Raw genomic sequence first — 24,278 nt, forward strand, 5'->3', positions numbered from 1 at the left:
TATCAAATTCAAACAATAATCAAATTTCTCTATTCCTAGAACTAAAAATAACCAAATTAAGAAATCTAAGTTAACAGTTTTATAAAGAACCCTAAATCTATTTTAAAACAAAAGATCTCTAAATAATTTATTCATATTCTTCCTAAATTTATGTAAAATTTAATGTCAAGAAAACACAATTTTTTAGAATAGTTTAACATTATACTAATTTTCAGCATAGCAGGATCCCATTTGAATGCCATCTTAAATCTTCACTAGCTACTTTTAAATAAATAAGCAAGAACATATATACGCACAAAATACTATATAATTCTGGAACAGATATTTTGTAGTTAGAAAACCAAAGTGTAATGTACCAAATGGTCCAATAACATTTTCTAAAGTAAATTCCAAGGAACAATGGCTCAAAGATAGGTTGGGAAGAATACATTTTAAATGGGGGTTGTAATTAGGAAAGTCAGCTGAGGCAAACAAAGTTAGACTTTACTACAAAGCTTCTCAGGATCATTGAAATGCTAACATGTACTGGCTATCTCCAAAAGAGGTGTGGAGTGAGAAGATACAATACATGTACAAATTCCCCAAACTTATTAGAGAGAACATTCATTAAATACTTCACTGAATATACACACTTTGGGATATTTGAGGATTTTTTTTGTTTTGTTTTGTTTTTTAAAGATATTTCCCTTTGAAGTAAAATTTCTCCACATAGGGATGTGTGACTGCTCTTTAGGGAAAATGTCATTTCAACAAAAAAACAAACCCATGCATTACGATTAAAACAAAGAAAAGGCAACAGGTTTATCTCCTTCAAACCAAGAAGAATTTGAAGAAGGAAGAGAAAGAGGCTGATAGGACTAAAATTAATTTTAAGACTGTAATGTATGGGAACAAAGTTTGAAATAAAATAGGTAACACGAAACTGAAAATCTGAACAAAGATGACAATGGGAATACTAGATTGCTTTAAAGACCTATAAAGTTAATGTTTTCATTACATGCATACCTTTTCTCCTTTACCATGAATGTTAATTTTTTTCAACCATGTCCTAATATTACCACCTGGTGCTGACTTTAAAGTTCATTCTCATCTCATAAGACTATATGGACATACTTAGGGTGATTCTGTCAGCAAAAATGAACCACAATTTCCTAAAAACCAAGTACCATGGATGTCTGAAGGATCAGACAAAACCAAGAACAAAACATTTGGGGCCATTATTTACATACCCTTGGCATGTTATTTAACCAAAGAATTTATTTTTTTGCCCATGTAAAACATGATAATATAGATATAGGAGAACTGTGGAGACTAAATGAGAAACATGTCAGAAACATACTCAGTACACTATCTGCAATATAGAGGGTAATCAATGTCAATAAATGTCAGTAAGCACCCAATCCATTCTCTTATCTGAATGACTACCTTTCTACCACTCCCAATACCCACGTGCTTCTTGTTTCAGAACTTCAACCATGGGTCACGTTCAGTGATTAAGAGCTTCTGCTCTAATAGCTTATAAATAACTTGCAGGGCTTGCAAATAAGCGACCTTTTTCTCTTTAAGGTACCATTCAACTACATTCTAGACTACAAGTCATAGAAACCTGCAGTCTGCCCTCCAGCAAATGCGCACTGTAGAGATTTTTAGTTTTGAATTTAAGTAATCTGAATGACTTCTATATTAAACAAAACAAAAACCTTTAACAAAGCCGATTGCTGCCAAATCTCCTGAGTCACTCATTTGTATAAAAACCTGTATGGAGATTTAAAACCTGGGGCAGAGGGATGGGGAGAAGTGGCCAGGCAAAAACTCAACAAATAATTAATCTCAAAGATGGCTCATCACTGACAAAAAGTTCAGAATAACATTTGCAATCTTCAAACTATATTCCAGTATATTCCAATATCTTATGGGACAGTAGGTTGTGCCCAGAGTTATTAAAGAGGAAGGAGAAGAAAAGGAAAAAGTGGGTGAAGTTAAGGCATTAGCCTACCAGAAACACATCATATGTCACCTCTACCTGTGTCTGCAACCAGGGCATCTCTTATTGTAATATTGGGATTCTAGGCGATTCCCTTTGAAGAAATAGCGTAGTGATTTTAAAAAGATTCGAAAAACTACTGATAATGACCATGACTTCCTTGAGCAAATCCAAAGGACATCAACCAGGCCACCTATGTATTTGCATAAGGTATATGATTTGCACATATCAAACATTTTGTATAGAACATTTTCAAGTTTATTACTGCTCTTGCTAATAATGCTGTCATGTCTTTTTTTCTTCTTATTTTTTCTCTATCATACTATAAATAGATCACAACAAGAAAGGACTAATATGGAAAACAAAATACTAGTATTTGGCTCTAAAGTAAAGATAGAAAGAATAATTATAAAAGGCCACAGAACATACAATGGAATATTAGGAAAATTTAGAGACTGGTACTCCTTAAATCAAATTAGCTGTGTAAAGGTTACACTTGTTATCATACCAAAATCTGAATAACTATTCTGGCATTTAAATATTCCAAGGTATTAGTGTCAATTTACAGTTATTTTCTAGCAGTTGAAAGTCTGTTCAAGAATCACAAAGACAAATTAAAAGACTTAAGAGGTGACAGGGAGATAATTAACTGCTGCTCCCAACTTTATTTGGAATTCAGGTCAGTGAACATTAAACATACTTTTTATATTTAATCATGTGGTTTCTTGGATTATCTTATTAAAAATATGTCTTTCTTCAATGCAAATAAGACCAAATACAGTATAAGAAAACACTTTTTATATTTAATCATGTGGTTTCTTGGATTATCTTATTAAAAATGTCTTTCTTCAATGCAAATAAGACCAAATACAGTATAAGAAAACAAGAAGCTTAATGCAGTCACTGAAAGAAAGACAAAAATCAATATGGATTATTCCATCAAAACAGATAACCGGCCGGGCGTGGTGGCTCACACCTATGTAGTCCCAGTGCTGTGGGAGGCCGAGGCGGGTGGATTGCCTGAGCTCAGAGGTTCGAGACCAGTATGAGCAGCAGTGAGCCAGAGTAAGACCCCATCTCTACTAACATCAAAAACAAAGGGACAGAGCATCGCCAGAGGAAGAAGAAAATGAACAAAAAAAAAAAAAAGAGTACTTCAAACGAAGAAGAATGAACAAGCAAGCTGAAATTAAAAATAAAAAAAAAAAAACAGATAACCACTTCTACAAACCTCAAACTAGAGAGAGATTTAAAATTATCAGCAGAAATACACTTCAGAAAATCTTGGCAGTATATAAAAAAAGTACCATTATAACACTAATAAAAAATGAGACGGTGGATATTAAAGTTTATTCTGCAGTCTACTTTAGCTAAAGTTCATCAGGCATGACTGAGTTGAGTAGACAAAGAGTCAAATATCATTATCTCTAATAAAATTACTATAATTAACCAACAGATATATTTTTCTGTTAAATGAGAAAATAAAAAAGAAATATTACTCTAATATTATTAAATAATATTCTTAAAAAATGATCAATCTTCAAGGGCAGTCCCTGTGGCTCAAAGGGGTAGGGCACCAGCCCCACATGCCGGAGGTGGCAGGTTCAAACCCAGCCCCCGCCAAAAACTGCAAAAAAAAAAAAAAAAAAAGAAAGAAAGAAAAAATGATCAATCTTCAAGCTTTTCAAAGTGAATTTTTTCTGACAGATTCATTCAGCCAATAATTGGTTTTAAAAAATAAAACACATTGGCTCTTCTAATGATTCACACTCAGGTATCAAATTCAAAGTTACTATTATTTGAACAAATGGCATGACAAAACTTCTTGTCTGCAGCTGGTAAAAACAACATTCAACTTTTAGCTGCATTTCCAGGTAAAATTTGTTGAACCAGATGTAAGACAGAAAAATGCTAGGGAAATCTTTGTTAGCTTAGTTGGCATATATCAAAATATCACTGAACTAGAATGGAAAATCTGGATCCTTACAAAAAGAGTCAATGTGAAATAGATGTTATTTTCAAGAATGTCAAATGTACAAGATATTGTTCTTTTCAAGTTTTCAGTATAAAAATGGGGTTAGAATGTACGATAATAAAACTGATTTCTATGTGAAAATTACCTTGCAGCTTTATAGAATATACCATTTACATTTAGATAAATATGTATATCCTAACTCAAGGATGATTTTGAGCTGGCCTAACCTGAAATTCATAGTCTATTTCTAATACCTGAGTCAAAACTTTGATCTGGAGAACTGTTATCTGGAAATAGTTGCTTAAGTCCTTGACCCCTAAAAGAAGATCTCTATTATACTGCTAATTTCAATATTTAGTATAAAAAGTTTATGTCTACAATATTTTGGAATCCAATCATCAAATTAGAACATTTCCTCACCATTCTAAGTAAATCCAAGTCAACAGCAATTTTCAGTATAGTCTATTTTCTGCTTCATTGCTTTTATTACTTAATAACATGTAATGCTAAAGATGATAGTATAAAAAGATGAAATTGGATAACTACTCAACTAAAATGTGTGCTGTCTTACAGGTAAATCTAAAGTGTGCCAGCTAACATTTTTCAAAGCCTGAAGGATCGTCACTGTCTTTATATATATATATATACAGCAACCACAACCATGTAAGTAGCCAGAAGAATACTAAAACAATTACTCTTTCAATTTTTAACAACTACCTTGCTTAACATCCTCATATTCTGACTGAAGTTCCTTTAGTTGGACCCATTTTTATTTGCATCCACATAATGTTTAAAAGCAGCATACTAAATTTTCAAAAAGTGATTTTGTTTGCCATTTTCTTATCATTTATGTAGCCTACTTCTAGGCATTTATCTCTTCTCTGGCTTTCCCATTAAGGCTTTGTTAAGTAGTATCATATACTATAATATTAGAATAAAGTCAGATTTCATCCTCCATTCAAATTATCAGTTTTTAAATTATACAATCAAAAGAAAACAGTGATAGATAAAGTTCTGGGGATGGGTGTGGGGTTGGAGTGGGGATGAGAAATTGCCTTTCAAGATAATATACTCTGGAAATGCTGGCATTTTAAGAGTGCATATAACAATAAAATTTAGAACTGTGGTTTCACAACTCCTATAGATATTCCCTTGAACGTCAATCCCTAGGTCCTTACATGATTATTTCTCTGAGATACTTTTAAATGTAAATGTTCTTATCACAGAATATGCACATTTAAATTTTTAAAGATAATGCCAAATTGCACTTTCAAAGATAGTATCAATCTATATTTACACTACCACTGTATGAGAACACTCACCAATCCTCTAAGATCTCTCTGCTAGGTTAAAAAGGTGTTACTGCTTTCTCCATAGCAATAAAACATATGTAATCGAAGAAAAAAGTAATTTCTTTGTCTTATTCCTAAAAAAATTGTTCTATTCATACATTCATTAACATTGATTCTCAATATCAACAATTCGTCAGTTGTTTTTACAAAGCTTTTATTTAAAACTCAAGCTGCTATCTCCCCAGTCAAAATTTAACCATCTCCGGAGAAAGACCAAAGGAATCCTCATTTTTAAAAAACTCCAAAAGTATACTAATGTATCATCAGGATTAGGAATAGTCAATCTATCTAGAATGATAATAAAATAATGTATGTATTTGCTACATATTCTACTTTGCAGAATCTCTAAAATTAAGAATGTTGTTCTTTTCAATCCTCTATTAAGATGAAAGACCAAGAGGGTGGAGCAAGATGGCGGACCAGGATTGTTCAACTGAGCTCTCCTAGAACAACTGTGGAAAAAGAGAGAACCCAGCCATACCAGAGTCACAGCTCAGGGAGCACAGCAAGGAGGTGGTGAGCTGGATACAGTGTATGATCTGGAACAGTGGAAATCCGATGAATTAGGCAGGTGACTATGACCAGCTGGGATTGGCTGGCCCCTAACTCCCAGAGGTCCAGGAAGGGAGGAAGCCTTTCGGGAGTTTTCAGTTGTTGGGGGAAGCTGCCCACTGAGTGAAAAGCTTGGAAGACTAGGCAGATTCGAACAGTATACAGCAAGGAGATCTGAATGCCAGTTGGAGTGGATTTGCCATAGGTTTGGTAGCTGGTGAGGCAGCTATACTGGGAAGGTCTCAGTGCCCAGTTATGGGAAGGTCACGATAAGGTCTTAGCTGAGGCCTAAAACAGTGCCATCTTAATTCTGCCACACAAAAAATAGAGACATTGACATTTAGAACCAAATAGAAAACCATGAGATGAAACTCACATCTTACAGCCACCTGATTTTTGATAAACCAAACACAAATATACACTGGGGAAAAGAATCCCTATTCAATAAATGGTGCTGGGAAAACTGGATAACCACATGTAAACGACTGAAACTGTACTACTTACAAAAATTGATTCAAGATGGATAAAAGAGTTACATCTAAGGCATGAAACAATAAAAATCTTCGAAGAAAGTGTCGGGAAAACACTTGAAGATATCAGCCTGGGGAAAGATTTTATGAAGAAGACTTCCATGGCAATTGCAACAAAAATAAATAGTACTTAAACTGAAAAGCCTCTATACAGCTAAGGAAACAACAACCAAAGCAAACAGATAGCCTTCAGAATGGGAAAAGATATTTGCATATTTCATAATATGCAATAATATCAGACAAAAGCTTGATAACTAGGATCTATAGAGAACTCTAACAAAAAAAGACCCAACAAAACCCATATATCCCTGAGCAAGAGAGAAGAAGAGAACCTTCTCTAAAGAAGACAGATGAATGGTTAACAAACATATGAAAACATGCTCATCACCCCTAATTATCACAGAAATGTGAATCAAAACCACACCGTTGTATCACCTAACCCCAGTGAGAATGGTCTGCATCACAAAGTCTCAAAGCTGCAGATGCTGGCATGGATGTGGAGAGAAAGGAGCACTTTTACATGGCTGGTGTGACTGCAAACTAATACAACCTTTTTGGAAGTAAGTATGGAGAATCCTCAAAGAACTGAAATTAGACCTCCCATTTGATCCTGCAATCCCATTACTGGGCATCTACCCAGAAGAAAAAAATCAGGGGTGGGGGAGGGGTTTGTGACCATGCTCATCTAGTGGTCTGTGGGACGGCACCCCAGCCTTTGGCTGGGCCCATTTGTGTAACTGCAATAAATGGTACTTGTCATTTTGGGCAATGAAAAAAAAGAAAAAAGAAAAAAAATCTTTTTATCATAAAGACATTTACACTAGACTGTTTTAACACAGCTCAATCTACAATTGCCAAAATGTGGTAACAGTCTATACGCCCATCAATTCAGGAATGGATTAACAAGCTGTGATATATGTATACCATGGAATACTATTCAGCCACTAAAAAAGATGGAGACTTACATCCTTTTTTTTTTTTTTCAGGCAGAGATATAAGAAGATCTAGCCTAACAGCAGATCTGTTTTTTTTTTTCAGGCAGAGTCTCACTTTTGTTAACCTTAGTAGAGTGCCATGCTGTCATAGCTCACAGCAATCTCAAATTCTTGGGCTCAAGCAATTCTCTTTGTCTCATCCTCCCAAGTAGCTGAGACTATAGGCGCCCACCACAATGTATGGCTATTTTTAGAGATGAGGTCTCACTCTGGCTCAGGCTGGTCTCTAACCTATGAGCTCAGGCAATCCACCCACCTCAGCCTCCCACAGTGCTAGGATTAAAGGCATGAGCCATGCAGCGGCCCAAGACTTACATCTTTTATATTGACCTGGATGGAGGTGGAACACTTTCTTCTTAGTAAAGCATCACAAGAATGGAGAAGCAAGAATCTAATGTACTCTATTCTAATATGAAGGCAGTAGATGATACAAGGGGCAGGTAGGGGAATGAGCAAGTGGGGAGAGGGGATGAAGGAGGGGGTGGGGGATCATGGTGTATGGCACACCTCTTGAGGGAGGGACATAATTATAATAGGGACTTTAACAGATGCAATCAGTGTAACCTAATTCTTTGTACCCTCAATGAATCCCAAAAAAAATTTTTTTAAGTTTGTGAGCCAAATAAATAAATAAATAAGATTAAAGGCCAAAACTATGACATATAGCAGAAAACTAATTAGGTTATAAGGAGGCCAATGGATTGCCATGGTTACTCAGTTATTTTTTTAGAAAATGACAGTCTTAAAGCAAATTCGTAAAAAATTCAGTTTTACTGACATAAAATACATTTTTAAAACTAAAAAATAAAATATTAAAACCAAATTTCTCAATGTCAATGTGTACTGAATTTCCTTAAAATCCAATCTAAATGCGACATTTACCATATTAAACATTTGTCAAGTGCTGTTAGGCTAGATACTTCTTATATCTGGCAAATTTAATAATTACTGTAAAACATTTTAAACCTAAATATTTTGATAGAAGAATACCATTTTTTCCTAAAACTAGTTAGAGGTAATTTATCTAACTAATAAGTTATACATTAGTTATATTGATAGAGTGTAGCATAGTCATTGAGAGCATCATTTTGAAATAAGACAGATACTTTGGAACAAGACTCTGAACTCTATTAACTTATCATTTTTGTGATTATGGGCAAAGTGATTACCCTCTCAGAGCTTCTGTTTCCACGTTTAGAGATATAATCCAGGTCCACAAGTAAACTGCTAAAACTTTCAAGATGCTGCTGAACAACTTCCATTGCATAGCACAGCATCCCTTACCCCTTCAAAATGTATCGGGTGCAAAGTGTGCTTTGATGAATACCTAAGAATCATTTGTGGTTGGTATATAAATTACTTATATAGTACGCCTTTTTACTTTTGTTCTCTCATGGGTTTACAGTGAAAATTTCCAGAGGCTATATGACATGTGATGATATCTCACTGATGATTTACGGGTTGTGTATTTGTACATTCCAGTGTTATAAATTTTTTTGTTTTAAATCCTAAAATGGTAAATAGCAATAGCTGTAAGCCCCATAAGAGCACTTTGGAGTCATCAGCAATTTTTAAGAGTTGGAGAGAGGTCTGGAAACCCAAATGAACATCCTTCAGTAGCATGTGTAATCCTAAGAAATGTTAGCATATGGTACAGATGAGAGGGGTGTTCCGGAGAAATAGTTAAGGAAGTGGGTAGTGTGATGTTAAATTTATTCATTTAACACATTTATTTGCTGAGCACCTACTATGGTCAAGCACTATACTAGGTTCCTTTTTTTTGGAGACAGAGTATCACTATGTCACCCTTGGTAGAGTGCCATGGCGTTACAGTTCACAACACCTCAAACTCTTAGGCTTAAGCGATTCTCTTGCCTGAGCTCCCAAGTAGCTAGAACTACAGGCGCCCACCACAATACCCAGCTATTTTTTATTGCAGTTGTCATTGTTGTTTAGCTGCCCAGGCTGGGTTCGAACCCACCAGTCTTAGTGTATGTGGCTGACACCATAACCACTGTGCTATGGGTGCGGAGCCTACTAAGGTTCCACTTTATTTTTTGCTTTTCAATTTTTTTTTTTTTTTTTTAAAGACAGAGCCTCAAGGTGTTGCCCTGGGTAGAGTGCTATGGCATCACAGCTCACAGCAACCTCCAACTCCTGGGCTCAAGCAATTCTCCTGCCTCCGCCTCCCAAGTAACTGGGACTACAGACACCTGCCACAACACCTGGCTATTTTTTGGTTGCAGCCATCATTGTCATTGTTGTTTGGAGGGCCCGGGCTAGATTCGAACTTGTCAGCTCAGGTGTATGTGTCTGGCACCATAGCTGCTTGAGCCACAGGTGCCGAGCCCTAGGTTCCACATTAAGTCTATCTTCATAAACAAAAAAAAGTCTGTCTTCATTTTTATGGTAATCTACCTACCATTTTTCTCCTCCAATCTTGTTTTCCTTGATCAGTTTTAGAACTTTCTTGATCAAAAAACAACCAACAAATGTATTTTTATAATACGAAGGGTAACATTTAACAGCTGTGTACTTCCTATATATATTACAGAATCATAATTTCAAGAATTCATAATCTACAAGAACTCAAAAGAATATTTAGACAGAGTCTAAAAGAATTTCGGAACAGGGAGCCTGGGTACTAATACACAGAGAAAGCTTCTTAGACAATTCTGATATATAGATATAGATATAGATTCTTCCGTCTTTACGTAAACAGATGCACAGAGCCAGTGTTAGACCTGCATTTGGTTTCCAGTTCACTTTTCCATCCAGGAGACAGAGCATGTGTATATTCAAGCAGGAAAGACCCACTTCCTTTGCTCTAAACTATCAATACAACATATTTTAGTGTCAGATACTTTCATTTCTAGATGAATATAGTCTCTAAAATTTTGCCCTTTACTGAACAGCAGTGAATTAAATACAGTTTTCTCTTTCTAAATAAAAGGAATAGTTTACAAGTAATTTCAGGTATTTCATAGGAACTTTTAAGTCCAATAATTCATGTTTTATTATTAGTCTTTTTTAAAAATTTTATTAGTCTGAATAAGAGAAAGGAAAACTAACTTAACACTTCCCTACTGAGAAAATGATACATATCTGTTATATAAATATACCGTATTTCCCTTGCATACAAAGCGTAACTGCCTTTAAGACAACAAACTTATTGCATCTGCCCTGTATTGTATATAGCAACATTGTTGCATACTATGTCTTAGTAAAATAATTAACATAAAAATGCTAAATAAGATTTTTGATAAGGGAGCAAAGTGAGAAAATACTACCAGTAGGAAGATGAATAAAAGACAGAGATGGGCAGTGCCTGTGGATCAAAGGAGTAGGGCACCGACCCCATATACCTGAGGTGGTAGGTTCAAACCCCGCCCTGGCCAAAAAAACTGGGAAAAAAAAAAAAAAGACAGAGAATCTCATCAAATAAACCACCACAAAAACCATTTATCAGGCTAAAACATTTTAGTAAATAAGTTAGGCACTAAAGTATAAAGAATATTTCTTAAAATTAACAAGGGTACTAACATCTTAAAAAGCTACATAGATTTAAACAGAATAAAAAAAAGCAAAGCAATTACTTTGGGGGGTTTTTTGTTTTTTTGAGACTGGGTCTCATTATGTTACCCTTGGTAGAGTGCCGTTGCATCACAGCTCACAGCAACCTCAAACTCTTGGGCTTAAGTGATTCTCCTACCTCAGCCTCCTAGTAGCTGGGACTACAGGCACCCACCACAAGGCCCAGCTATTTTTTTGTTGCAGTTGTCATTGTTGATTTCAACTGGCTGGGTTGGATTCGAACCCGCCAGCCTCAGTGTATGGGGCTGGTGCCGCAACCACTGTACTACAGGTGCCGAGCCTACTTTGCTGTTTTTATGTAAGGTACTCGGGGTGCAGAGGCAAAGAAATTTAAATTTTAGTGATACTTAACTTATCCATCACTAAACTCATTTTTTTTTTAAGAATATGAAAGTATAAGTTTATACTTTTGGCGACTGTAAATTGAGCTGCAATAAACAGTCTAGTGCAAGTGTCCTTATGATAAAAGGATTTTTTTCCTTCTGGGTAGATGCCCAGTAATGGGATTGCAGAATCAAATGGGAGGTCTAGCTTGAGTTCTTTGAGATCTCTCCAGATCTCCTTCCAAAAGGGTTGTATTAGTTTGCAGTCCCACCAGCATTGTAAAAGTGTTCCCTTCTATCTCTATTTCCAAATAGAATCATAACAGTCGATCAATCTAGGTAACTTTGTGTTCACTGAGGAAATGTTCGAGGTACATACTATTAGGAGACAAAAAAAATCAAAAAGTAGAAATAGGTATGTATATAAACCAAGGTAAAAACAGGACATGCTGTAGATGCAAAACTGTCCTAGTTTCCACATATCCATAATTTAAAATCCTTAATATTATATAACTCAAAATCCTCAAATATGCTTTGACTGAAAATAAACAGTAATTCAAGACCAGTGGATAAAGGCTTAAGATGTGATGATTACCCAGGAAGAAGGGGAACGAACCAAGATTGGTTCTAGACATAATATATTTTAAATTGTTCAACTCTGATTCGGGTTTACTTAAATATTACAAAAGATGATTATTATCGTAAGATTAAATTAAGACAAAAATAGAATAATTTGACAAGTATGTCTGCTTTCCAAATATGAGTATCGAATTGTACATAAGCACACATGTATATACAGACATAACTGCTTCTCCAGCATTAACTATGAGAGATGATGTAATTCAATGATATTCACATTCAGTCACAAACATCCCAACCTCAGAAAGAAATAAAGAAAGCAGAGAAATACATCCTAATATATCTAAACGGGGAAGTGGGAAGGAGAAATGCTTATGATTTTAACAGTCACTACAAATTCCAAATGAGCTAGGAGATACATAGTTTATCTCGGCATCTTGGGTTAAAAGGAGAAGTAGAGACAGCAACTACATAGAATTTAGAAAAAGCAAAAAAAGAAGGTGTTGTAGGTTGAATGTGTCCCCCAAAGTTCATGTAGTAGAAATTTACTCCCCATAATAACAGTATTTAGAGGTGGGCCTTGAAAAGGTGGTTAGGTTATGAGAGCTCTACCTTCATATATGAATTAATTACCATGGGGGTGTTAGTTACTGAGGGAGTGGGTTCCTGATAAAAAGGATGAGTTAGCCCTGACTCAGATATTTATCTGTTTCATACACTCACTTCTTTTTTTTTTTTTTGAGACACAGTCTCACTTTGTCACCCCCAATAGAGTGCTGTGGCATCATAACTCACAACAACCTCCAACTCTTGGGCTCCAGCAATCCTGTTGCCTCGGTTTTTCTATTTTTAGTAGAGACAGGGTCTTGCTTTTACTCAGGCTGGTCTCCAACTTGTGAGCTCGAGCTATCCAACTGCTTTGGCTTCCCAGAGTGCTAGGATTTACAGGCATGAGCCATTATCTGCCTACCACAGGATGACCCTCAGCAGATGCCAGCACCATGCATGCTTTTGGACTTCCCAGCCTCCAGAACTGCAAGCCAAATAACATTCTGTTCATTATAAACTACCCATTCTTATTCTATTATAAAATAACCCATTCTGTTATTGTGTTACAGCAGCAGCAAACAGAATAAGGTGGAATGAAACTGACTAAGAAGATATTTGTGTTGAGGCAGGAAAGGCTCTGCAAGGAGAACTAAAAATAGGTAGATTTTAAGGCAGTTCTAAAATTTGGAAAACACTAGTAATCAAGAATTAATCAGCTCCTACTCTAATCCTTACAAAACAATGTAGGCTTTCAGCTAGTAGATAAGGCACATGACCATATTTCTAACTCCTTTGGTTTTTCTCAAACATTTAAATAGGGTTGAGCAATGCTGGTAAACTTTCTGCCCAGTCCTATCCTTCTCATAAAATGTGTTATCACTCCTCAACTTCATAATCCACTCATGGTTCTTTCCTTTTAGCTAATAACCTATTTTTACTGTAAAGTAAGAGAAAGGTTACCAGACATGCAAGTTGGGCATCCCCCCCCCAATTCACAGGAAAGGATGCTCCTAATCTGCTTGCCCAGGGGCTGTATTTCACCCATTCATATCTCCTCTAGGAAAAGATACTTGGCTTTGTTTTTCTTCAGCACTTCCCTTATCTCCATCACAGCTCTGCTACAACCCTTTCCTTAGCACATGATGTCAAGCCTGCTTGACCCTAAATACTATCTCTTTTTCTTCAGTCAAAAGTCTGCCAAAAGGAGTCAATACCTGCTGCCATTATTTCCTCACTTTCCAATCTCTTCTTAATCAATTACCATCTGGCATCATGTTCCCATTAATCTATTAAAATTAAAACTAAGGGACAAATTCTTAAGCCACTTTTTACAGTCATTATCTTTTTTTTTTTTTTTGAAACAGAACCTTAATCTGTCACCCTGGGTAGAGTGCGGTGGCCTCATAGCTCACAGCAACCTCCAACTCCTGGGCTGGAGAAGCAAGCAATTCTCTTGCCTCAGCCTCCCAAGAGCTGGGAATACAGGCGCCCGCCACAACGCCCACCTATTTTTTGGTTGTAGTTGTTGTTTGGAGGGCTGGGGCTGGATTCGAACCTGCCAGCTCTGGTATATGTGGTTGGCACCTTAGCCGCTTGAGCTACAGGCACTGAGCCTACAGTCATTATCTTAATTGACTTCTGTAACATTTAATTCTACTCACTATTCCCCTTTAACTTTCTCATTTCTCTTCCTACTAGCTATCCACCTTCTTAAAATGCTACTATTCTTTCCCCAGAGAACCCATCTCACCTGCCAACATTTTCTAGCATTACTCACACTATCACGGTGAATTCATTTCTAAAAGCAGCTTTCAAATTTTTGGATCTCAGGACTCCTCTCCAACTCTTAAAAATTGTTGAGGACCCCCCCAAAAGCTTTTATTATATGTTTTATAACTATGAGTGTTTATTATTTTAGGATCTAAAACAAAAAACTTTCTAACAGGCTCGGTGTGGCTCAGTAGTTAGGATGCCGCCCACAACGACAACCACAACAAAAACAAAACCTGGGCATTGTGGCAGGCGCCTGTAGTCCCGGGTACTTGGGAGGCTAAGGCAAGAGAATCACTTAAGCCCAAGAGTATAAGGTTGCTATGAGCTATGATGCTACAGCACTCTACAGAGGGCAACACAGTGAGAACTCTGTCTCAAAAAAAAAAAAAGAAAGAGAGAAAGAAAAACTTTGTCACACTAGAAAAAATACATGTAAGTACACAATTCATAAATCATCAGTGATATCTTTTTTTTTTTTTGGTTTTTGGCCGGGGCTAGGTTTGAACCTGCCACCTCCGGCATATGGGACCGCGGCGCCCTACTCCTTGAGCCACAGGCGCCGCCCATCATCAGTGATATCAACCATCATACCAACTCTGAAAATTTTCACTGTAAGCTTGTAAGATAATGAAAGCAAAAAAAAAAAAAAGTGTCAGCACTATTATAAAAATCATTTTGACTTCATGGACCCCTTAAAAGTGTCTTAGGGACCCCTATGAATTCTCAAACCACCCATTGAGATCCGTATATTTACACTCAAACCTTTAATTAATACCTACCTATTGTCAAAGACTCCTTAGTTTTCCTATCTAGCCTGACCTCTTTCCTGAGCTCCATCTAGATAGCTTCTGCTACTGCAGAACCATCCCCACTTGTCTGTCTCACAGATATTCAAATTCAGTAATGCTCAGAATTCAACTCATTACCCTCTCTACCAACTCTATTCATTTCCCGTATATGTTACCTGTCATAATCAAAGTCATTCAAGCTAGATACTTTTAAAAATTCTAAGCTCAGCTGGACATGGTGGCTCACACCTGTAATCATAGCACTCTGGAAGGCCGAGGCAAGTGGACTGTTTAAACTCAGGAGTTGGAGACCAGCATGAGCAAGAGTGAGACCCTGTCTCTACTAAAAATAGAATAACTAGCTGGACATGATAGCACATGCCTGTAGTCCTAGCTACTTGGGAGGCTGAGGCAGGAGGACTGCCTGAACCCAGGAGTTTGAGTTTGCTGTGAGTTATGATGACATGACGCCATCACATTTGACCCAAAGCAATGCAGTAAAACCAATTCTAAAAAAACAACCTATGCTCTCCCCTTTCCTTCTTTTAAAATCTAGTAGAAGCTAATTAGAAATTCAAAATTTGACCCCCAGATTTATCATAAGAACATAAGTGATTCATTTGCCCATGAAAGTGTAAAAAGCACTATTCTAGATTTCTAGATGGTGATAGTCCCAATAAGCAAAGTTAAGAGAATCTGAAGACAGCGACCGAAAGGCAAACTTGAGAACACTATAATTAGAATCCCTCTCACTGCAAGCTTTTCCTCCTAATATTAAACTTTGAAGGCTCAGAGTTTCATAAAGGCAGTATTCCTTAGTTAAGTGATCTTCCTAAAATAGGTTTTGTCTCCCTCTGATACTATCCTGTACCCTGCCATCTGTGGGAGCCTTTTACAATTTAGACTTTCATTTCTCCTGCTTCAACGGTACTCCATTGCCTAAGTCCAAATTCCTCATCAGGATATAGAAAGGGTCTTCAAAACTTGACCCCTGTCTATCTTTCACCATGCTTGCATATACTTCCTCTACCAGAAATTTGCAAACCTGGGGAATCAACAAGACAGCATGGTATTTTTTTTTTTTTTTTTTGCAGTTTTTGGCTGGGGCTGGGTTTGAAACTGCTACCTCCAGCATATGGGGCCAGCGCCCTACTCCTTGAGCCACAGGTGCCGCCCTGACAGCATGGTATTTTTATAAAGCTTCTCAGGTGATCTAAAGTGCAGGGGGGGCTGAGAATCACAGCCCTATGTCCTGAACCAAACTACTTGCCATGCTTCCACACGAAAGCAAAAACACAACCTTATCCCTCTGTCTGCCCTCTTTTCATATTTTGCCCTTGTCCTCTGAGATGAATTCATGATATTTCTTAATAACTCAACTATCATTTTTTCTTTGAAGGAAGACCCCCTTGCTTCTCCTCTCTTGCAGGCAGATGGAATTGGTGTTTCTTGCCCTTTGCTCCCACCATACCTTGCGTTTACACCTATTACAGCATAGCCCACACTTCGTGAAGCAGACTGCCTCTAAAAATCTGCCTGTCCTACTCACTTGAAGGCAGAGACTGTATCCTATTTCTTAGGCAGAGAGACTAGAAGACAACAGATATGCAATAAATACTTACTGAAAATGCACTGAGGCTCCAGTGTAAAATAAAACCAAACCACACCAAAAGCTTCCTACCTCTCAAGTGATTTCATTAACATGAGGAAAAGTTTTTTTATTCTACAATTCTACATTTGCAAGTAAAAATCAAAAAAAAAAAATGAATCCATATACAAATGGAAATAAAAATTTCAGTTGAAGTAGATCAACCTAACAATGACTATTAGATGCTTCTCAGTTTTAATAGTAAACAGAGAAGGGCGGCACCTGTGGCTCAGTGAGCAGGGTGCCGGCCCCATATACCGAGGGTGGCGGGTTCAAACCCAGCCCCGGCCAAACTGCAACAAAAAAATAGCCAGGCGTTGTGGCAGTCACCTGTAGTCCCAGCTACTCAGGAGGCTGAGGTAGGAGAATCGCCTAAGCCCAGGAGTTGGAGGTTGCTGTGAGCTGTGTGACGCCACGGCACTCTACCAAGGGTGATAAAGTGAAACTCTGTCTCTACAAAAAAAAATAGTAAACAGAGAAGAAAACAGAAGTGTTCTGGTGGGCGGCGCCCATACCTCAGTGGGTAGCGCACTGGACATATACACCAAGGCAGGCGGGTTTGAACCTGGCCCAGGCCTGCTAGACAACAATGACAACTAAAACAAAAAAATAGCTGGGCGTTGTAGTGGACGCCTGTAGTCCCAGCTACCTGGGAGGCTGAGGCAGGAGAATCACTTAAGCCCAAGAGGTAGAGGTGGCTATGAGCTATAGACACCACAGCACTCTATTGAGGGTGACACAGTGAGACTGTCTCAAAAACAAAACAGAAGTGTTCTGGGTATCTGAAACATGCTGAGTAGAAGATACAGAGTAGGGAAAAGGATATTAGCTAAAATCATCATCGATCCTAAGGAGGAGTTAAAAGATAATGTCCAACTGATGGACTAAAATAGTATATATATGTAAATTATATTAAAATATAGAACTAAGTACCAGGAAGAAAAGTCAAAAGGATTGAGGGTAAAGTAAGGAAGAGTGGTAGTGGACTGGTATTTTTTAAAAACAGAAAAATTAGCCAGGTGTTATGGCAGGCGCCTATGGTCTCAGCTACTGAGAGGCTAAGGCAGGAGGAACGCTTGAGACCAGGAGTTTGAGGTTGCTCTGTGAGGTAGGCTGAGGCCACTGCACTGTAGCTTGGGTAAGATTGTCTCAAATAAATAAATAAAGTTTCTAGCAAAACTATTTGCTCACAAAAACATAAACTTTACTACTAGGAGTACTGAAAAAAAAGCAAAGCACTTCTATTTCACAACTATTTGTACCCAGCGATTTTAGAAATACAATGATTTCTGTATTTTGATATATATATAAAATTTTATCCAAGGGAATTCAAAATTAACGCACCTACTACAGAGATCAAACCTAAGAATCATTTTCATTAATTAAGGTCCCTAATACTATAGAGATAAGACTCCTTTATTAATAAATAAATAAATGTTGCTTCTTTTAATTTAAGGATAATATATAATCTGAAGTCATTTCCAAAATCTGTCATTAGATTTAAATAGTAATTTGTAAAAATGCAGAGTTGCAAAATTTCAGAACTGCAACACACAACTTCAAAAGCCAAAATTTCAAAATTTTCTAATTGTTGTTCCAAATGTCAAAACTTCTATAACATATAAATTACAATGGCTAAGCAAATTGTGTTTCATTCCACAATGTTACTGTGGTCTTTTAAAAAAACAAAAAACAACACTTTAACTAAAATCACAGCCAAAAATGATCCTTAGACTTCTTTAAAAGGAAGTAGAATTTTCAAATACATTGATTCCTCTGAAAAATCCAACACTAAATTTATAACTTATATTGGGAATACAGTACCTGTAAAGGACACAGAAAGATATAACTGTTATAAGTGATCTAACTTTTACTACGTTTTTCTATTTAAAAAGAAAAAAAGCTACCAGAAACACTATATTCGGTGAACAGAAAACAGAAATATCTAAAAATATTTTATTGCCCTTCATAACAAAAATGCCTATGAAAGAGGAAGCATGTGAAATAACTAAATATTCCCAATTCTGGGAAATAATCAAGAAATGTTCCAACATCCAGGAAATATAAAATGAAAACATTCTTGATATAGTCTTTTAAAAAACTGTACTTTGACTACCGCTAAACCTATAGTTTTTAAGGCCTTAGAGTTCTTAGTGTAAGTATGTTAATTCAGAAAAACTAAACTGTAATAATCTTGTGCTATAGGGCTACTAACGCTTACCTCAAGGGAACCTACTGCAGATAAAGTCCGTCACTTGCACAGTCCTTTCAGCTGCCTGCCAGTTGTCTCTGTGGAAGGGAAAGCCTGATGAGTGAGAGCCCTATGCCACACTCCTTTGTAGAGTATCAGGGTGCCTGCATAGAACTGCACAAAACCGTCCACCTAGCAATTCCTAGCTGCTTTCAATAACACAGGGCTAAAAAGTATGCTACTTTTGAAGTTCCCTTTCCTCTGAACACCGAAACAAACTAAGAGTCACTGCGTACTAGCAACCTGCTGCTATTACAAAGGTGATGTATCTACACTAACCCAAGTAGAAAAAAGACTAAAATAAATCAAGTAGAAATAAGATAAGATTGACAAGAAAAACCCATATACACACACACATGCACACACACACATTTTAAAAAGGGATAGAATTGTATAGTCTGAGGAAAGAAAAGACTATATCCACAAGAAGTGAGGTTGTAACCTAAACAAATGATTGTTAAAACCCAAAGAACTTCCTGTCTACCCATTTTTAAAAGATGCCGTCAAGTATATTGTATGCAGAATGAACTATGGATCCAAATGCCTACTTATAAAATCCCATGTTATTTTCTTGATGGGGTCAGTAAGTGGGTGAGGAGGGGATTCTTTAGATTTTTTAAGACATGAAAATGGAAAACCAGCCGCATGATTCTGTAAGAAATTCTACAAAGAGAAAAAAACGTGTATCTCTATCTCAGAAAGTACACAAACCCTTACTCAGGACCAAACTAAGAGGGAAGAACAATGAGAAATAATAGAAAACTGTGAAACTCAACATTTTTCAAACACCATCTTCATCTTATAGAATTATGAAGATTAAGAAATATTTTCCATTAAGGACATCTATACCTCATTAATTTACAAGTTCAGCTACATAGCCAAAGAAACTGTATTTTCTTTCTAATTCCAAATAAGGTCCTTCGGTATGAATGTTGTGCTTCAGTAAGACAGAATAAAACACTCCTATAAGAAACTTTAAAAACATTAACCTTTGGCAAAAAGACTGAAGAAAAAAAGTAGTTAAAAAGATGACTCCAGTTTTTACTTTAATATCACCATAATTAAAATAAAAGCACCTACCTCTGATTCTTTGTCACTTAAAGATCCCAAGCTTCCAAAGCTGTGATTAGAGCTTTCATTATTTGTTGAGGCCTGTTAAAGATTGTTATAAAGGTAAAAAATTAGGAGTAGTTTTGAATAAACATAAGTACATAATCTATTTTCATAATAAAAATTAAATGATTAAACAAGCAAGGGAACTGAAGAAAAATAAAAAATACCAAGTTCTTAACATAATAAATATCTTGGCAAGTTTTATCAAGTCAATAAAGTTCTTTTTCTTTAAATGACCTGTATTAACTGGTTTTATAGAACACTAGTTCAAGAGCAAAGGGACTGGGCCACCATTAGGATAACCAGATCCCTAAAATTATTACCCAGTATATATAAACTAGTGCTTCCTCTGGCCAAAAGTATTGTTTGTGTTCTTCAGTTCCCTTCACGATTATCAAATTCTGTTATATTTCAGACACACCCCTTCACCTTTCCACATATTAACAAACTGTCCTTATTTTTATTTGTTTTGACATAATCTTTTTCCTTTTCCTTTTTTTGAAGACAGAGTCTCACTGTGTTGCCCACGGTAGAGTGTCGTGGTGTCACAGCTCACAGCAACCTCAAACTCATGGGCTTAATTGATTCTCTTGCCTCAGTCTCTCTGTAGCTGAGGCTACAGGCACCCACCACAAATAGCCTGGCTATTTTTTTTTTTTTAGCTGCTGTTGTTGCAGTTGTCATTAACCTTTAGCAAAAAGGTTTAGCTGGCCTGGGCTGGGTTGGAACCTACCACCCTTGGTGCATGTGGCTGGCACTGTAAACATTATGCTACAGGCGCCAAGCCAGTTTTAACTTAATTTTAAGAAAATATTTTACCACCTTAATCATTTCAATTGCTTTGTTCAAAAGTTTCTCCATTTCTCTGACAGTATTTTTGAACTGTGACAAAGAGGAATGAGCTATCATTCTGCTTTGTTTTCAACATGCTTCTATGATGCTTAGTCTTTTGTGTCCTTTTTTGCACCATCAGTACACTAGATCATTGCCTTCCAAAAATGCTCAAAAAAGGGACTAACTGGTCTGAGCATTGCACCCTAGCCTGGGGCAAAGGTCCCATCTTTTGGCATACATGCCAAAGATGATGCACAAATTAACTTCACATACAAGCAGGCAAGCTAATATCATGTTTTCCTTACATTTTTAAGGGCAGCTGCTAATTATACTATTAAAAGGTTGCAAGTTGGCCTATAATTATCCTTAAACAAATTTACAAACTCACAACTCTAAGCCACTATATACACGTCCAGTAGTATGCTCAAAACCGTAAAGACTGTTTTCAACACAGGATAGCACTTGAACTTATTAATTCAAGCAGTTACTTGAAGGAAGTTATAATCTAATTATAGAAAGATTATTAAACTTGAAACAAATTACACCAACAAGAATTAAGAAGTGGCAAATAAGAAAGATGCTGGGACAATAGAGGTGGTGCCAATGTGTTTTAAGCATCTATAAATTCCCACATAATGTACAAAACTAAATAAATAGTAAACTTAAAAACCCATGGACACCATTTACAACAAGACTAAGTGACAAGAATATCCATGAATCATCCTCATTGCCCCCCAAAACGGCGATGGGAACAAATCCTCAGCAACCACAAAACCTACATAGTATTATTATCTGTAAAGGAGGAAGCAGAAAAAAACAAATGTCTGACCGAATGAACAAGAGGCTCCCAAAATAGCAACAGGTATTCACCAAAATCAGCAAGTTAATCTGAGTACAGAAGGTATAACTGCAAGGGTTTTACCTTTTTAAATAGTGACTATGTACAAGGAGTCCACAGTGAAGTTTAAGAAGTTGGTGCAGCCTAGCCTCTATGAACCCTTGAAACTGATCTTGGCATAACAGAATAGCGTAATGGGTATAAATTATTGGTTCAAAACAAAACATAATGAGGATATTGGAAAGACAATATTCAGATAAAGGAAGGGAAGAGAGCCAGAAATCACAGAAAGCAAATACCACAGTTTGGAAGTATGCCTAAAAACAACAGCAGAGGGAGCTCTGTGAGAAAAGAGGACCACAAACTTCCTAGTGTCCAAGAAACCCAATTTCACATAAAAGCAACAAAACATGATGTATGTCAATCCCACAGTCATCAGAAAAAAGAGAGTAAGATAGAGAATAATATCCTGATAATAAAGGCATAAGAGGGACTTGGCGCCTGTGGCTCAACCAGCTAAGGCGCCAGCCACATACACCTGAGCTGGCAGGTTCAAATCCAGCATAGGCCCACCAAAACAATGACGGCTGCAACCAAAAAATAGCTGGGCGTTGTGGCAGGCGCCTGCAGATGCCTGTAGTCCCAGCTACTTGGGAGGCAGAGGCAGGAGAATTGCTTGAGCCCAGGAGTTGGAGGTTGCTGTGAGCTGTGATGCCATAGCACTCTACCCAGGGTGACAGCTTGAGGCTCTGTCTCAAAAAAATAAAAAATAAAAATCAAAAAAAATAAAGGCATAACAGGACTACACATCCACAAAAATAGGTAAAAATTATAACCTACTATTTCAAAATAAGCTAAAAAACATTACAAAAATGATTCAAGACATGACAGAAGAACATAAATCACATTTCAAAAAACTCAGAAATAGGCCAGGCATGGTGGCTTACGCTTGTAATCCTAGCACACTGGGAGGCCAAGGTAAGAGAATCCCTTGAGTTCAGGAGTTTGAGACTAGCCTGAGCAAGAGTGAGACCCCCATCTCTACTAAAAATAGGAAATATAGCCAGGCATTGTGTCTGGCACCTGAAGTCCCAGCTACTCAGGAGGCTGAGGCAGGAGGATCACTGGAACCCAGGAGTTTGAGGTTGCTGTGAGCTAGGTTGATGCCATGGCACCCTAGCTTGGGGCAACAGAGTAAGATTGTATCTTAGAAAACAAAACAATTAACAACAACAAAAAACCCTCACAAATAACAAAACTCAAAAAAACATATATAGAAATAAAAAGTTTATTAAATGGAGTAAACTGAAATAAACTCAATATCCAATATATGCAGCATATAGTGCTTTAAGAGAACTAGAAGGCAAAAAAGGAAGAACATTTTTGAAATCAAAAGATAAAAAGCATTTGAAAGGAACCAAACAACTAATGAGGCAAAAAAGATCCATGTAATAGAAGTCCTTAAAAAGTATTTAAACAAGAAAATATACAGAGAAAACTGCAACAAGAAAACGTCCCTAAATTAAAAAAAAAAACAAACCTGAACCGCTGATTAAAAGAAGATAGTACACACACATACCTAAGAATATAGACCCAGAAGGCCAACATCAAAGGCAGACACTTTATGCCAGAAGAAAACAGAGTAACAAATTTAAGATGTTCAACCAGGCCAGGCAGGGCGCAGTGGCTCACATCTGTAATTGTAGCACTATAGCACTCCAGGAGGCCGAGGTACATGTATAACCAGAGCTCAGGAGTTCAAGCTCAGCCTGAAAAAGAGCAAGAACTAGCTGGGAGTTGTGGTGGGTGCCTATAGTCCCAGCTACTCAGGAGGCTGAGACAAGAGGATCACTTGATCCCAGGATTTTAAGGTCACTGTGAGCTATGACCACAGCACTCTACACAGTGCAACAGATTGAGACTCTGTTTCAAAAAAAAAGAAAAGATATTCAAGGAAAGAAAATTCAAGCAAAGTGTTTTCTATTTAGTAAAATTGATTTTCAACACGTGGAAGCCACATATAAACTATTACCAAAAATGTAAACATTTAGAGAATACTGCTCCCATGATTTCTTCCTAAATAATATACTAGAAAAGAAGCTTCAGACAACCAAAATTAATAGTCTTATCAGTCTGAGAACTTCAAGGCAAGTTTTATTTACTTGTTCATAAAAATTAAATGAGAACTACAAAGAAAGAACATAATATTTAATGACTAAATACATGCAAAGTTGTTAATGGTAAAATATTTTCAAAAACTGAGGGATGAGGCCAGGCGCAGTGGCCTTGAATTCATTAATTCAGCATTTGAGAGACCACCTCAGCACTTGGGAGGGCAAGGCAGGTGGATTGCCTGAATTCATGGGTTTGAGACCAGCCTGACCAAGAGCAAGACCCCATCTCTAAAAAATAGCCAGGTGTTGTGGCGGGTGCCTGTAGTCCGAGCTACTCAGGAGGCTGAGGCAAGAGAATTGCTTAAGCCCAAGAGTTTGAGGTTGCTGTGAGCTGTGACACCATAGTACTTTACTGAGGGCAACAAAGTGAGACTCTGTCTCAAAAACAAAAAACAAACATATTGCATCCTGATTTGTAAGTGAAAT

At 36.9% G+C, this 24,278-nt stretch overlaps 1 protein-coding gene across 2 annotated transcripts in view; it reads right to left on the reverse strand.

Moving 5' to 3' along the window:
* TLK1 (tousled like kinase 1) overlaps nucleotides 1-24,278 on the reverse strand; it is a 140,035-nt gene that overhangs the window by 80,933 nt on the left and 34,824 nt on the right. For both annotated transcript variants that reach the window (XM_053598096.1, XM_053598095.1), the window contains exon 3: nucleotides 19,974-20,045. In XM_053598096.1, the coding sequence (XP_053454071.1) occupies nucleotides 19,974-20,045 (72 nt within the window). The remainder of the gene's footprint in view (nucleotides 1-19,973; nucleotides 20,046-24,278) is intronic.

This window comes from Nycticebus coucang, chromosome 7, assembly GCF_027406575.1.
Source record: "Nycticebus coucang isolate mNycCou1 chromosome 7, mNycCou1.pri, whole genome shotgun sequence".
NCBI classification, from domain to species: domain Eukaryota; kingdom Metazoa; phylum Chordata; class Mammalia; order Primates; family Lorisidae; genus Nycticebus; species Nycticebus coucang.